Raw genomic sequence first — 16,975 nt, forward strand, 5'->3', positions numbered from 1 at the left:
TCTTTCTGTCTATTTGTCACGATTCTAGAAATACAAAACTAGATTTTATCTTAATTACTATGCATCATGCATTGAACTATCTGTGTATCATTTATGTTTCTGATTCTAGAAGTGAACTGATTTTTAATGGCTATTAGTTCAAATATTAAATTCAAATATCCAATGAAAAATTTTAAATATGACTACAAATTTGAACATGCTCAATTTCCTTGATCTGCAATAAAGACATTAACTACATCTTTGGTGTCTGTTAATCCATGATATGATAATAAAAAATTATAGGCAAAATCTTCCATAGCCAAATTATCATTTATTTAACTTTTTATTTTATTATCATATTAATTAACCTATCCCCAGAAACTCAGAGTCTCTAGAAATATGATAATTGATCACCCGGTTGAAATGGCCCATATTTCATTGTTAAACATAAGTAGTTTAATATCTGGATTGCAATATCTTCTGGAACCAGATAAGCATCTTCATAATATCATTATATAACTAAAATATTCTTTTTCTAAACAAATTTTTTGTCTCTGAAAACTAATATTTAGGGTGAGGTAGGATGGAGCTTGAATCACATATTTAAATTTTAAGTCAACAATGTTAAGTCAATGATGGTAAGTCAACGATGTTTGCTTTAATTAATATTTCTGAGTTCGAAGCTCTTAATCACTAAATTATTCAATAAAGATGAAGGATGGGACACTAAAGAAAATAAGAGTATGAGTGAACTAATAGATAATATCTCCTTCTGAAGACAAGTACACATTACTTCAGAGAGGAAAAGAATTATTTGAGATGATCGAAAGGAAATCCAGCATTAAATTGTTATCGTGGAAGCATGAGTTTCAGACATGAAGTTGATGTTTTTTTGTGGATTAGATCAAATTTAGAATCAAAACATGAAGACATACTTGGTCTCACAAGATACAAACACAGTTTTCGCAAAGCAATTGTGAGCTAGCGTACATTAACCTTTGGTCGACCTCATTAGGATATTGAGGTGAGTATAAAATCCATTTATAATGTTGATTGAGTTTTTAACTTACTATAAACTGGTAATTTGGGGTGAGGATAAAGGAATAGCACATGGATACGACATACATGCGTTACTCCCCGACCTTGATAAAATCACTCCATCGTTTCTTTATCTTACACTTTATCTGTTAAATAGTAAAGTTAAAATTTAATTGTATAAAAATAAAATGAAGATAAATACATAAAAAATAAATCAAATAATTCAGCATTTTTTTTAGATAATTACTATTCTAGTAACCAACAGTGTGGATAGTCCGTTAGGGTATATCTACACAGCTTTGGATAGATTAGGGAAAATTGATAAAATTTTATAAATGGGATTGTAACCATGTAATGAATCTTATAAATTTTAGTTATTAACATGATTGATCAGTTTTTCACTGATTTTTTTATGATCAATTCCGACATATTTCTTGGAAAATTATATCATATTGCGGAAACATATTTTTAGTCATATAGCATCGTGTGGTCACATTACACCACACAAAAGGCTTGTGTGAGGTGTAGTCATCGCACATGTGGTGTGGTGTAGTATTGCACACAACTGTGCCGCCTTAGGAACACTTGTAGTGAAAAATTATTAGACGATAAACAAAATGTGAGTAGGCCATTTAGATAAACCATTACTGCCAAGAAGAATCTCATCAGAAAAGTACAGGCCATATCACAAAGGGGTCTCATGAGGCAACAAGTAGCAAAGGCAAGGACACCACAAATATAAGGCATCATATGTGAGAGGGGGAGTCGATTTGATATGTGGTATATTTGGGATGGCTAGAGGTAAAGCTAACGCTGGTTGGAATCTATGATGGGTTGGCAGGGAATGGGGCAGATGACCCTATATTTCAGTTCCCTTTTATTTGGACAAAAATATAGTTTTTGATAACTACAATTATGTTTTTCATATAAACTCAAAATTATGGTAAAAATTACGTTGTTCATAATTTGAGTATAATTAATTCAATTTATAACCTATGCTCGTAAATAATTTAACTAGTTAGTGATGAGTACGGGTCGTCTCCACATGGAATGGATATTAGGGAAAGTACAATCTCAATTTTGGTGAGGCAATGATGAGAGGACTTATATATATGGTAGTGAATGTGTGATGAGAGTAGATAATAATATGATAAATGGCTAATTAGGTTTTATTAATTTGGGATTAAGATGGACGAGATACGAGAGTGAGATGGGATCATAACAACAGCGTGGTAAGTGGCATAAACGCGAATGGATAAGGTGATAAAGATAGCGAGAATGAGGTGGCCAATTGTAGAAATGAAAGACGTAGTAATGTATGTTGGTTAAAATAAGAAGGGGAGAGATGTGTGACGAAATCGTCACGGCGTAGAGAGCACGTGAAATGAAGGTTAAGGTGAGGCTGGGTAGGGAACGATGATGGAATGGATTGAGGATGGTAATGGGTGAGGGTGACAGATGGTGAAGATGGATAAACTAAGTGTGTTGGAAACGATTCAGTGTAAGGCGAAAGGCTAACCTTAGATCCCTATATTCTATTGGGATCACGGCGTCTTCCTACTACAGACAAAACTCCCCACTCCTCTGTTGAACCTCCCCAAACACTAGAGACACCAAGGAACACTTGATGGACCTTCAAAACTTCACTTTTTTTCAATGAGCCTAACTAGGAGAAAGTGAGCTTAAAGATGTTTTTTAGAAAGATGGAGGCTCAATTTATAGTTCCTACCATAAGGATGGACAGAGGACAAAAGACGAAGCTTCCCTTATAATTTCAACTCGATCGGAGTTCTAGATCATTGAACATCAAGCCTTGAAGTTGGATGATTTCTAGCAGTTTATTTAATTCAAATATTTCTCTCTCCTCATCCTCATTAGCACCGTCACATCATTTGTTTAGGTTTTTATCTCTTATGGGTATTAATTGCGATTATTGCCTGAGACTCTGCCTTCTCATATGCGATTGACGTCTCTCGTCTCACCCCATGTCACCCTAAGGAAAAAGACAAAATGGAACAATGATAGTATATTATTTTAATAGCTTTTGTGGAAGCTGATGTGGTGACACATCAACGCACACCACCTCAGCGATTGCCTCTTGTAAACCAATAGGAATGTGAAATGTATGTGCCACGTGTACAAGTGTGCCCCACATGAACACGTGGTGCTCTATGGCGCTTCCACATCGCCATGCCGTCATTATTGACTATTCCAAGGAGAGAGAAAGGAGAGAGAAATAATAATAATTTAATCATCTCTTTCTCAGGTCACGAGGCAGTTATTGCTAAAAATACCTCCTTTTTTATTGGTCCACATCCCCTGCATCAGGAAAATTAAAAAACCCAAAATATATTCTAAAATTCATATAAAATAAATTAAAATACCTAAAATACAAATAAATATATATGTCGACTTAGAAAAAATCATATATTTTGAAATTTAATGTCGTAAGATTCCACAAAAATCATATTCTACCTCAAAAATTGTTTTCTGTCAGAAAAATCCCCAAAAATACATGAAATATAGAAATTTCAGAATATCATTCTAAAAATGAATTTAATCATTTTAAGCTTGATAACATGCATATAGCTCAATTCCATGCAAATAAGCATGTAAATCTGGTCATATTAAGTTACTAAATATGCATGTTATCAGTCTATACATACTAGATAAAATTTAATGGAGATATTATCACTCTCTTTCTCTTTATATATAACCTATACATACCCCCACACCACCAGCACTGCACTATATTGTCCCTTGTGTGGAATAGGTTCAGCAAGTTTGGTATATGCTTTTCTAACAATAGATATTATGTATTCGTCAAGCCAATCACACTTTTATTGCATATTTGAATTCATTAAAATACTTATTCATTTATTATTATTATCGTATGGTATTTATAATGAAGTCTATAAATATATGCAATCGCTAAGTGAATTATAATAATATCATAATATAATGATTATTAGTCTTTAAACATGTAATCTAAATAGTTATTTTCAAAACATACTTGGGATAGACATTAGAATGATAACAAAGAATAACATTCTAAGAGTCTTACTTATATGACAAGTATTTATAGTCATTTAAACTTTGATTTAGATATATTACAGAGAGATGGTGGGTTCTCCTTAGGGAAAGAGTATACTAAATTGATCCATTTGAATCACCGAATGGTGCTATGCCTGATAGTTAATTATATGGATTAGTATCACTAATGTTTAAATGTTCCTAAGACCTCAAATCCCAAATAAAAAATTAAGATGAACATTTTTGTCTTAATCTGAAGAATCCCTTAGGAATACTATACCTAAATGTTAATCAAGCTCATTCATGGCACGATTTTAAAAAGTGATCCATTGACTTGAGACACCAATGACATATCATGGATGGAAAACTATATTTTGACTATGACTTACAAGTCTCTGACCACAAGATTCAAACAAGTCATAGCTCAGATGTAATAGGCAACTCAAAAATATAATTGAGTTGTCAAGACAAGATCACCTTTCCTTGATATAAAAGGAGATAAACTCAAGGAAGATGATGCAGCAAATCCCTTGCAAGGGTGGTGAGGATATTAGAAAAGGCATTCTCCAATGATCCCCCTTACACATCAATACTAATCAAATTATGGATTAGGATTTGACCATCAACCATACCCTAAGTTGTTCTAGAGTCTCGCATAGGTGAATGTTTATACATATATGTTAATCAATAAATGTAATGCTTCCATGAGAGGGTTCTAACACTACTCAATATTTTCTAGATCATAAGGTGTAGCTTTATAGCCCATGGGCTGAAAACTTAGCCTATTGATTGGGTCAAATCAATTATTAGTTAATTAATTTATATGTTGACATAGTTAATTAATAAATTTGATCAATAATTATTATTAGATCACTGAAGTTATTTACTACAATGATACATGTGCCTAGAGGGTCTGATGGGGGACCTTCCAGCTTCGAAGACCCCATCGAACCAGTTCGTCGAGCGAGAGCTCATGCGAGAGACTCATCTTTCGGAGTACCCGACCTCATCAACGGCTCGTAAAGGTTTGACATTATCTTTCCTTTCATTTCCTTGTTTAGCAGGCCATGTATGTCGGCCACCTATCTGTTTGTTTTTGTTTATTTGCACGTGTCTGGACTGCTATGCGGACCTACACGTTTGCGCATGTGTTAGTGCATATGTGGGCATATTCGTGTTTTTCTCTCTCCTATTAGGGGGCCCCAATTATTCTTAATTGGGCCTTCTCCCCTTCATATTCAAGGGGGAGGCCCATATTTGCACATATAAAAGGTGGGGCCCGCCCATTGGAAGAGAAAGAGAAGAAAGATTAAAATTGTGATTTTTCTGTATTTTTTAAGTGTTTTTTTAGTTTCCATCATATTTACAAAAATGCCACTATGAACTTAGGAGAGAGAAAGAAACCCTAGAGTTCATGGGAAACTGCCGCCTTCCTCGCTGGAAATCACCGCCGCCTCCTTCGCCGGAGTTTTGGCCATCGCTGCTGAGGCAGCACAACTCTGCCCAAGGCCACTAGTGGCCGCCCGGGGCCGCCAGCGGCCGCCCAAGGCAGCCAGCCGCCGCCAAATACCACCTTGGGCCACCACCGACCGCCTAAGGCCACGAGCGGCCACCCAAAAGGGGCCACTTGCGACAGCCCAGGGCCGCGAGCGACTGCCCTGAGCCATTGGCAGCCGCCAGGTTACTGCGCCGCTGCGGCCGCCTGTGGCCGCCACGCCGCCATCGCCGCCACCGCGCCGCTGACCCGAGGCCGCCGACCTTGCGGCCAACTTGAGGCCACCGCCCCTGCGGCCAAACTCAGGTCGTCGTGTCCCGCGGTCGACCGAAGGCCACCACGACCCACGGCCGACCTGAAGCCGTCGCCTTGCATTGCCTTGAGGCCGCCGCCTTCGCCACCGCCTTCAGCTACCTTGTGGTCGCCCCTCGCTCGCCTACGCGGCCGCCCCACAGCGGTCCCCAACATCCAGCCTCGGCTCATCGTGTTGCTTGTCGCACCTCTGTGCCTTGACTCCTCCGCGCCCTACAGTCACGCCCATTGCTAGTCTAGCGCCACCACCACTGCTGCACCCATTGTTGCGCCCAAGGAAGGGGCACCCATTTTAGGCACCAGCTAGATCTGGGAGACCCCCCTTCCTACATTTTCATCCCTTCTCTAATCAACCAAGGAAAGATTCTTCATGGTGAGATGATCTTCAAGACTTTCAAGAATACAAGAAAAGATGGAAATATATGTGGTCTGTAAGCCAATCACATATTCTATATCTCATTCTATGTTCATTAATAGAACATATTTATTATATTACACATAGGATGCTGATATGAAGTCCATGAACACATGATTAAACTTATTAAATTAGAATGAGATCGTAATACAGAGATCACTAGTCTTCAAGCATGTGTCCTAAGTAGTCCTATTCGAAGAATACTTGAGAAAGACATCGAAGTATCCAGATATAATAGAACTACTTAGCCTTACTCATATGATGAGTATGGTCATTCCAATAACCATCAGTGTGGAGACACTAAGAATAGATAGTGGGTGCTCTTTAGTGGAAAGAGTTCACTAAATTGATTCGTATGAATCCCTAAATGGTATTATATTGAATTGTCAATCAGGTTGATTCATGTCATGATTGTGTAAGTGGTCCTTAGACATGAGACACCAAAGACATATTGTGGACATGCAATTTTAATTTAACAGGATTCTACAGAGTCTTAGTTCAAGTTCATCAATAAGTTTATAAAGACAATCCAGTGCTCATGATGGGATTCTTCACTCTCAGTAAAGAGGAGACAACTCAAGGAAGATGATGAGATAAAGTCTTTGGCCAAGGTTGTGAAATGTTAGAGAATAGTTCTCTGATGATTTCAAACACATCAATATTAACTAGGATGACTAGTTAGGGTTTGATAGTTGACAACACCCTAAGTCATCCTAGGAGCATCAAGTGGATGAGGGACTGTACGTACACAGTAACTGATGACAGATAGTTTCCATGTGCGTGTTTATACACATTATTCTACATCTTTTAGAGCTTGAGGTGTAGCTTGGGAACCCACATGTTAGAGACTCAACCTATCGATTGTGTTAAATCGATCTGATTTTAATTAATTTATATGATGATATAATTAATTAATTTGGAATGCCAATGCAGGTTATTGGGCCGCTAATGTCATTAAGTAGACAAATACATGGGCCTAGTGGGTCACACGTAAATGGTCTTTTGGACATCGGAAGATATACTTAAGGTTTGGTGGTTTTGATGAAAAATACCCTCTTAGTATAAATTGGGGAAGACCTTGAACTAAATTCACCCGGGCTAGAATTATTTAGGGGTCTTGGCCTTCTTTTCTCTTCTTCCCACATCTCTTCTCCACCCCTCATGCAATTGGGACAATGTAACGAGGACGATAGAGGGTGCACGAAGTTCACAAGGCTGAAGGAGAAGATTTGATGTGTTGAGGATTTTTTGGATACATCTAGATGTTGCACACTTGAGCAGCTCGAGTCAGCTTGCTCAGGGATCCAAGAAATCATGGATGTGATTCGTGCACCGGTGCTTAGATTCAATATTTTATTGATGGCTTTATGATTCTGTTATTTGCCTTCAGTTGTGTGGATCCTTGTATTTATTAGATTCTAGAGGCCTTGACATGGATGAATAAAACAAAACATTACGCAGCGGAAGCCTAGAACATACTCAAATCACATCATTAAAACTATGAAACAAACTACCTTTGCATGGATTGCATCCGTGATTTCTTCAATCCCGGAGTGAGACGAGTCAAGCTGCTCAAGTGTGCAGCCTCTAGACCTATCCACACGATCCTCGGCACGTTGAATCTCCTCCTTATTAATGAGCCCATTCAATCTTTGTCATTGTCGTTACATCGTCCCGATCGCATCGGGGATGGAGAGGGGGTGTGGGGAGAAGGGAAAATAAGGGGAAAGGCCCGTGAAGAATTCTGGCATGGGTGAATTTTGTTCAGGGCCTTCCCCTATTTATATCTTTTGACATCCAAAAGACCATTTGTGTGTGACCCTGTAGGCCCATGTATCAGTTTAGTTAACGACTCCAGCAGCCCAATAACCTTTATTAGCCTTCCAAATTAATTAATGTTAGATCGACTTAACCCAATCAATAGGCCGAGTCTCCAACACGTGGGGTGCCAAGCTATACCTCGTGTTCTAGAAGATAAAAAGGAGTCTGTATCAAATCACTTCATGGAACATGTTCGTCATCGGTTTTTGTGTATATTTAGTCATCATCTACTTGACGCTCCTTGGATGACTTAGGATATGGCCAACTGTCAAACCCTAATCGGTCATCCGAGTTAGTATTGATGCATTCGGAAATCATAAGAGAATTCATCTATGATACTTCACTACCTTGGCCAAGGACTTCATCGCATCATCTTCCTTGAGCTGTCACCTCTTATAACGAGGGAGGACGATCCCATCTTGACCACTCAATCAAAGTTCACCTCTTATAACGAGGGTGAACTTCTTGATGTACACAAACTAAGATTGTTTAGAATCCCATGATCAGAGACTCGTTGGCCATAGTCAAAGTACAGCCGTCTGTACACAAGACGTCTTTGGTATCTCAGGCCTAAGGACCACTTACACAACCGTGACGTGAATAAACCTGTTTGACAGTTCGGTATAATACCTTCCAGGGATTCGTAGGGATCAATTCAGTGAACTCATTCCACTAAAGAGCATCCACTATCTATCCTTAGTGTCTCCACACTAGTGGCTACGGGACTGGCCATACTCATCATATGAGTGAGGCTAGATAGTATTATTCTATCCAGATACTTCGATGTTCTTCTCGCATACCCTTTGAATAGGAATGTTTAGAACACATGCTTAAAGACTAGTGATCTTCGTGTTAGGATCTCATCATAATTCACTAAGTTCGATCATGTATTGATGGACTTCATTATAAGCATCACACGTGCACTATAATGAATATGGTCAATTAATTAACATCGAACGAGATGTAGAATGTGTGATTGGCTTGACGGCCACCTATCTTTCCATCAATATTCATCTAGATCAATGCCTCCAGAATCCAACAAGAAGAAATGGAGATCTAAGAGCAACATGATTGTTTGGATACTTCTAGAGGTTAGGTACATCAATGATTTCAGAATGATCTCACCGTGAGAAAGTCAAGGGTGGAACAAATTCCCCAAAAGGCACATATGATGTATTGGTCTTAAAGATCAATTTTGAATCAATTAATTGCTTGTACTTAATGAAAAAACATGTTTTTCATGATTGAACCAAGGCAAAAGAACCCATAACAGGAAGACCCTCAAAGATGGGCTATGTTTCAAAGGGATCCCTAGAGAGCACTGGACTTGACCAAAGTTTGGCTAAGTTCGGGTAATGGAAAGGGATGGGAACACCCTAAAATAAACTAAAAATAAAATGGGATTGGAAAGGGATTGGAATTTTTATGCAATTATGAAAAGGTATATGGATGAATTTCTAATGAAAACTTGAGTGAAGAAACTAAAGATATTGTATAAGGTTTAGAGAGAGAAACTTTATGGTTTTAGAGAGATAAGATTCTTGCCCATTGATCCTGATCCAATTTTTTTCTATACATTTCTACACACATGAATCTTAAAAAATTCATTAGTAAAAAAACATTCTCGACACGAAAGTCAAGCAAGATTACTTAAAATGCCCAAAATTTGTATTAAATGGTATTATAGTTAAATTCAGGAATTTATAACAATATAGTTGGTAACATGATAAATTCAATATTTATATGATTAAATTCATAAAAATTGATGCGTATAATCACCTTTATGATGTTATCAATGTGTTCATTTTTTTCCAAGGTTAATATCCCTAATATCCTTGGTTCTCACAATCCCCATGCCTCCACCAAATTCCACTGCTCATCAGCACATATCCGCCTCATCTCCGTTGTAACAAGAAATACTAAATATGTATCACTTTCCCTGACTCTGTTTCTTGACAACGTGTATCCACCACCATCTCCGTCACATCCAATGGTGGTATGTTGTTAATCCACTCCCCTCTACTCACACCAGATCATCAAACATCAATCAGCACTTTCAAAGTTCCTGTTAAGACATTTTAATAGAACTAATTAGGATTTCTCATTAGAATTTTCCATGAAATTCCATAATTATTTTTATCAATTTTAATAAATTACTTTAGTTAGGAAAATATCTTATCTCCCTCATAGAATTATTTTGAATTAATTTTACTATTTGTATTTGATTAAATTAGTTTTAATTCTTAAAATAAATATATATCTCTAAAACACTAGATTTAAAACTAAATTTCACTTTATTAGAACTTGCTCCTCGTGTATTTGACCCTTGCCCTATACTCATAAGGAATAGTATAAGTGTTGTCGTATAAAATAGAAGATCGTAAAAAACATAATTACCTAATTTATGGTTTACCAACAGTCAAAACTAAAACATATTTTCAAAAAAATTGGCTTTCTAACAAATACATGCTTATGGTCAGTGCCTATATATTAATTATTTTAGTTTAACTAACTCTACGGAACATGTGCCATTAATTATTTTATTCAAGTTATCCCTTGCCTAACCCATGTTCAAAGGGGTTAATCCCACATTGAGGAAACCAACATTCAGTGAGCCTATATAATTTATCAAAACAGATAAAATGTTAATTAGGAAACTAATCTCTCCACAGCACGCACGGGAACCCTTGGCACTTTCAAACTCTTTTCCCGATTTGTAAGTGTGCGACTACATGATTGCATGTGGTTACTTTGGTGAACTTGAAAGTCAATTGCAATGGCTTTGCGGCTTGGCCTGCTGGAGTTAACTGCTGTGTGGCTTGGCCAATTGGTGCGGTTTTTTCATCTTTTAAAAAAGATATCTTGCTCAACATTTTTATTTACATAAAAAATAAAAAAATCTCCTTTCCCTTAAATACTTTTTTATCATTACCTAGATGATATTTTCTCCCAATACTGAAACACTCTTAAATCATAAACGGGGGATCATCCTCCTTTCCCTTTTTGTTTATCCTTATTCCTTTAAACCAAATGCAATGATCGCCATTTTCCCTGAAGAAAGGATGTTGAGAGGGTGATATGAGAGAAGCGTATATATGAACCTGAAGGAGAGCGTCGCGAGAGGAAAAAGATTTTAAGTCGACAGCAACAATCATATGTTGAAAAAATATGATAAGTCATCACATCATATTTATATAAGTAAGACAAATAAGAATACAAAACTATGAAATATAAAAATATTAAATAAAAACAATATTTATATTTTAGTTATTTCATCCTTCTACTTAAATGAAAACTTCATTGTGCCAATTTTAAGTTTATAATTAAATAAAAATTATGAAATCCGCATAAAAATCTAGATTAATACTTTCTCTCCCATTTAGGAATTTCTAGAAGCAGGCAGTGTGTTCTTTACTTTTCTTTATTTCTGATTCTCTTTCGCACTCTTGATAGCCCTTTCTTTCTCTATCTATCTCCTTATCCATCTATCCTAGGTTCTTCCTATATTTCAACATCTATTTACCTGTAATCTCTCTATTAAGAATAATGTCCCTTATGAATAATTGTATTATACAATATGCATTCCCTCTAAACTTTTAACTTTTGAATTAACTCTATCTCTAAAAATCCACTCTCTTATGAAACAATCTCGCTCTCTGCTATACATTCCTGACTGAGAATAATTACTTTTTAAATATTATTTTATCGGGTTGAATTAATTATGCCAACGTGTCAACACCCTTAATTATTCTCTATCAGGTATGTCACATTCTTCTGGATAAGCTCCATAATTCCATTTTAATAGAGGTTTAATCTGTAGGTGATTACTTTAAAAGTATTTAATCTCACAGTTTTCTATCAGGTGCCTATCATTGGAAAACAACACTGTCCTGATCAGCTGTCCATGCTTTTAAATGTACTTTCCATTTCATGATCTCCTTCATTTATTTCAACTTATTATTTAAGTTTTGGATTATGGTACGCACATGTTTTCATGAATATTCGAGTCCCAAAGTGCATATTTTCCCCTAATCAGAAAGGTCCACTACAAGGATTTGGAATGAAAATGCCAAGTTATTTTCATTCTCTGAATTTTATTAGCATCCTCCAAGTTACTTATACCTAATCTAGCTCTTAATAAAAAATTTCTCAACAGAACTCTCGCTCTTCATGTCTGACATAGATATTTTTGTTCATCTCTTTTTGTCTTTCACCATCTATCCTTCTCCTCGTTCCCGCCTGGTTTTATACACCTGTGAATAACTATCTCACATTTTTCAATATTTATCTATCTCTCGACCTTCCTCCCTATTAGTATCCCTCGCTGCCTTTATCTGTGCGTGAGTGTTTTTTACGTCCAAATCATTCAACGTGGCAGACCTTTTTTCAATTGCAGGCGACAAAATGCCTCAATGTGAATGTGGTGGTGTCACTGCATGACAAATCTGATTATGTGCTTTAATTTTTTAAATAAGTATTTTATTCTCTAAATTATTTTTCTATGTCACATCAAATCACATTTAACTGGTTTATTCTTAAAATTACGATTTTTCATTGAATCGGTGAAAGCAGTTGATTTTGGCCTGATATTTATTTTTCATGCTTAATATTAGAGATATAGATGACCTATTATTTCTTGAGATTTCATATGTAAATTTAATAATTCAAGGTTAAAATACTTAGTTGAATTTTTACATGTTTTAGAACTTACATTTATTTGATTCTTTAAATAAATATTATCCAAGAAACACAATATATTATAAAATTGTCAATATTAATAGATAAAGCTTTTTAAAAAGCATTCACAGGGTACACGAGTAAGTTGAAGGAGAGGCCCATTTGTTGTTTACAAAGCTCACATGGGATAAGAAGTCAGGACATGAGCTGCAGCCTTGCACCTGAGGGAACTACGCACGACGAGGAAGGAGGGGAATGAATAATTCGTCAAAACGAAGACTCCTACTTTTTCGTTATGCATTGAATGAGTATTCTATTTTCTTTCTGCCGTAAATGAGTAGCGTATCTTACATAAATATTTCTTTTAAGACACGTTAAACAGAAGGCATTAGCTTTCCACCTAGTAGCGTTTTCTTATGGGAAGGTCGGTCACGACCGAGTGTCGACATAATTTTTATAAATGCATGGTCAAATGTTCTACAGAAAGTCAGAAACACGAGGGTTTTTTTAATCCCTCTCTCTCACTCAACTCATTTCCTTCTTACCTTTCCAAACGTGAGTGAGGATTCTACCACAGCCGGAGCTTGTCAAGGGATTTGTCTTTCACTTTTGCGTGGCGTATTGAAGGGAGAAGAATTCAAGATTTGAGGTTATCGGTTGACAATAAGTCCGCCATTTGATTGAGCAAAAAAAAACCTTTTGGCAGGACCAAACATATCGATACCCGGCATCATTTCATCAGGTGCAGTTGGAGAATCTGAGGACCGAAGATCAACTCACTGACATTTTTCGTAAAGCAATGGTGAGACTGAAGTTTGTCCAGATGCGCAAACAAGGTTGGGACATAGAAGCACGGACATGAGCTGCAGGCTTAACGGTTATAATGTTTGAGCAAATCGATAAGGGATATAAGGCTTAAGGGAATTTCACACAACATTGGGTAGTGACTGTTGCGATTTTATTCTTTGCTTTAAATTAGTGATGTATCACTTACACGTTGTCCATTAACTGGCACCACGGAACGTTACACATCTGGGATTCTACCCAGCCAGTTGGCATTTATGTTAGAGAGAGAAAATTGATATGCCAAAGGGGACAATGGATATTCGTAAAGATTAATGACTAGAGGGCCAGGTTCATATTGGCGGTTCCCAGCTCCCAAGCTCGCAGGCCGGAGATCTTGACAACAGCCCCGCCATTATTGAAGGCGTAGAGGTGCGCGGCCGCGCCGACGGCATGGACGGGGTAAATCCTGGAAGTGATACATGTCTTCCCTTTAGCTCCAAAGCTCTCCACCACCGACGCGTCAATCTGTTCCCATCGTCCTCAATTTCAGGTCTTCGCCGTGCACATAAAGACAGAGAGAGAAAGAGATCGAGGGATTACCAGAGTGCGAAGAGATATTTTCTTATCCTTTTCGATGTCCACGTCAACGAAACCAGCGAAAGACGGCTTCCAGACGCCCGGGCGGCTAGTGGAACTGTGCAAGGGGCGTTAGAAAGCTTGTGAGTTGGGCAGAAAGATGAGACAATGAAGAAGGAAAACGACGAAGGGGGACCTGCTGTCATCATGGCACATGAGGACAGTGTGCTTCTTCTCCGACCCTTTGAATACGCGGAAGAAGACAGCGGTGCGTTCGCTTAGATCGGCCGAGGCGAGGACCCACAAGCCGAACGGCCCCACGCCTCCGGCGACGTCGGCACCTCTCTTTTGGCAAAGCTCCTGCGCGTCCTTCCAGCTCGGGTCAAAGGCCTCTGCCCTATCTAGATCCTTCACCTCGAAGGTCGCCTCCACATCCGCCTGGTCCATCCGCAGAGAGAGAGAGAGATATTCAGGATGGTAGAGAAAGATTGAGATCGAGATATTTGATCCATTATCTCTAACGGTAGAGATAGAGATGAAGGGTAGTAGATACAGAGCGAGGTAGCGATAGAAATAGAGATAATTAGCGATACGGCAAGAGATAATGGATAGTAGGGACAGAGAGAAGTTACGATTGAGAGAGGGAGAGAGAGAAAAACAATAAAAGATACAGAAAGCAGGATAGAGAAAAAAAAGATGCAGAGAGAGGCCGAGGTGGAGATAAACGATAAACAATATAAGATACATATAAAACACACGAGAAAAATATAGATAAGAGAAAAAAGATAAGAGATACAGGGAGAGCATAGAAAGAAATAAATGATAGTTAATAGGGATAGTGTGGATGAAGAGTAGATATAGATCGTAATAGAGATAGATATATAGCTACTGACAATGTGGTTTAAAGACTTAACAAAATAGATGAAGATAAAGGGAGAGAAAATGATGCGTAGAATAAATAAAAAAAGTATAGAAAGAGGGGGAGATAGTGATGGCAGACACAAAGTGGTGACAGAGATATGGAGGGATATAGAGGTAGAAGAATATAATTGGTTCCTGATAAAGAGAGATGGAGAAAGAGATCCATAGTAGAAAAATAATAATAAGGTTGTGCGCAGGACCTGTGATGTTGCGATGCCTTTGACCTCGTAACGCTGGCCCTTGTTAAGGACCAACTCCCGAGCGACGACGCTCTTTCCTCTGAGCTTCTTCAGCTCCCGAACGGGCCACTGGACAAGCTGCCGGCCACTCTTATCGAGCCACACCGCCCTGGGAACTGTCTGCACTCCGGCCCAGCCCTTCGTCACGTCATCCCCCACGCTATCCGACTCGTTCGCCCATCCCCACAGAACCCTCCTCTTCTCCGGGTCAAAGAACGTCTTCGACGCGTAGAAATTCCCGTAATCGTACCTCAACCCCGTCCTGTTATCCTTCATACCCTTGTCTGGCACGAACCGGTCTTCTCTAAACGAGTATCTCCCCAGAGTGTAGTACTCGAACCGGGTCAAGTCCAGGCTCACCTTGAAGACGTACTTCTCAGAGATAGCAGAAGTGTCAAGCCCGTTCCTCCCGCGACCCGCCACGGGATAAAAGTCTGGACACTCCCACATGCCGGTGCCCTCCGCCGCGTGAAGCGGCGCCGCCGCCTTGACCCACTTCTTGAAGTTGCGGCTCGTGTACAGCACCGCCAGCCCGCGTAGCCCGACTTTGGAGCCCACCGCCACGCGCCACCGCCGGTCGGGTCCGAGCCAGGCAGTGGTGGGGTCTCGGAACGCGCTGGCGTTAACGGCCGCGTCCGGGTCGATGACGGGGTTATAACTGGGCTTCACCCATTCTCTGAGATACGGGTCGGCTGGGTCCTTGGGGAAGGCTATGTTCTGGACTTGACGGTTCCGGCCGTCGATGCCGGTGTACAGTATGGCGGGTACGCCGTTGAGGAGGACGGTGGCGGAGCCCGACCAGCAACCGTTTATGTCGAAGGGCTTTGACGGGTAGATCGCCGGCGGCAGCGGAGCCCAGTTGATGAGGTCCTTCGACACCGAATGAGCCCATACGATGTTCCCCCAGACCGCCCCCTTGGGGTTGTACTGGTAGAACAGGTGGTACAGCCCTTTGTAGAACATCGGCCCTGTACAATACCTTCAACCCGTCAACACTGGGGGAGAAAAACCTAAAGGGACGGAGCCCATTACGTCAACCATTCCATCAGAAAGGAAACCGAGAGAACCCCTTATAGGTTCGTGTCCCATTCCTTGTCGCCCTGCTCGAGAAAACTACTGGTTTTCGCCCTCGTCCACAAGCAGCGTAAATTGTGCATTTTCCACGTATAACCAATTCAATGACAACCCTTCTAGTCATCGTTTCCGTCATTGTCCTCGACGGGTTGATGGTAACGATGGTCCTCAGCCGAATGAATCATGCGCATCATTCTAAAGAACGAAGAGGAAAAAGGCTCACCGTTGGGGTCTGGAGAGATCCGCCGAGGCCGCCATGGAGAGAGAACAGAAGAATTGGTTAGGACGTAAGAAAAGAATAGAAGAGAAGAGTTAGATAGAAAGGGAAGAAGACACACCGTTGATCCAGTTCTTGGGGGGTTGGAAATGGAAGCCGGTGCGGAGTTCTCCGGTCGCGAGCTTCGTGTCTTCTTCGGTCTGAAACTCGCCGTAGACATGATGAGAAGCTTCTGCCACCAGCCACGTCGCCGCCGCCAAGAGGCAGAGAAACAGCGCCGTAGAATGGCCGATCTTCGCCTCACACCGACCCATCTTTGCCTTCTCTGAATCGGCCTCTGAGAAGACGCGATACCGCCGGAGAAGAAGATGCGAGTTTTGTAGGGACAGGGA

At 39.5% G+C, this 16,975-nt stretch overlaps 1 protein-coding gene across 1 annotated transcript; it reads right to left on the bottom strand.

Annotated features, from left to right (window-relative positions):
• Window positions 1-13,706: 13,706 nt before the first annotated feature.
• Window positions 13,707-16,563, bottom strand: LOC144710829 (beta-fructofuranosidase, insoluble isoenzyme 3-like). Its single transcript, XM_078584643.1, has 4 exons — window positions 15,254-16,563; window positions 14,329-14,570; window positions 14,157-14,250; window positions 13,707-14,081 (listed from the first exon to the last, which is right to left on the bottom strand). The coding sequence occupies exons 1-4, from the start codon at window positions 16,253-16,255 to the stop codon at window positions 13,893-13,895; spliced, it is 1,527 nt and encodes a 508-aa protein (XP_078440769.1). The 5' UTR covers window positions 16,256-16,563; the 3' UTR covers window positions 13,707-13,892.
• Window positions 16,564-16,975: the final 412 nt, after the last annotated feature.

This window comes from Wolffia australiana, chromosome 13, assembly GCF_029677425.1.
Source record: "Wolffia australiana isolate 7733 chromosome 13, ASM2967742v1".
Classification (NCBI taxonomy): Eukaryota; Viridiplantae; Streptophyta; class Magnoliopsida; order Alismatales; family Araceae; genus Wolffia; species Wolffia australiana.

Excerpts from the sequence above, each read along its gene's own strand:
- LOC144710829 (XM_078584643.1), bottom strand. The coding sequence starts at position 16,255 with ATGTTCTACAAAGGGCTGTACCACCTGTTCTACCAGTACAACCCCAAG. Across the intron at positions 14,571-15,253 it reads AAGGCATCGCAACATCACAG|GCGGATGTGGAGGCGACCTT; the intron begins GTCCTGCGCACA and ends CGGATGGACCAG. Across the intron at positions 14,082-14,156 it reads AAATATCTCTTCGCACTCTG|ATTGACGCGTCGGTGGTGGA; the intron begins GTAATCCCTCGA and ends CGATGGGAACAG.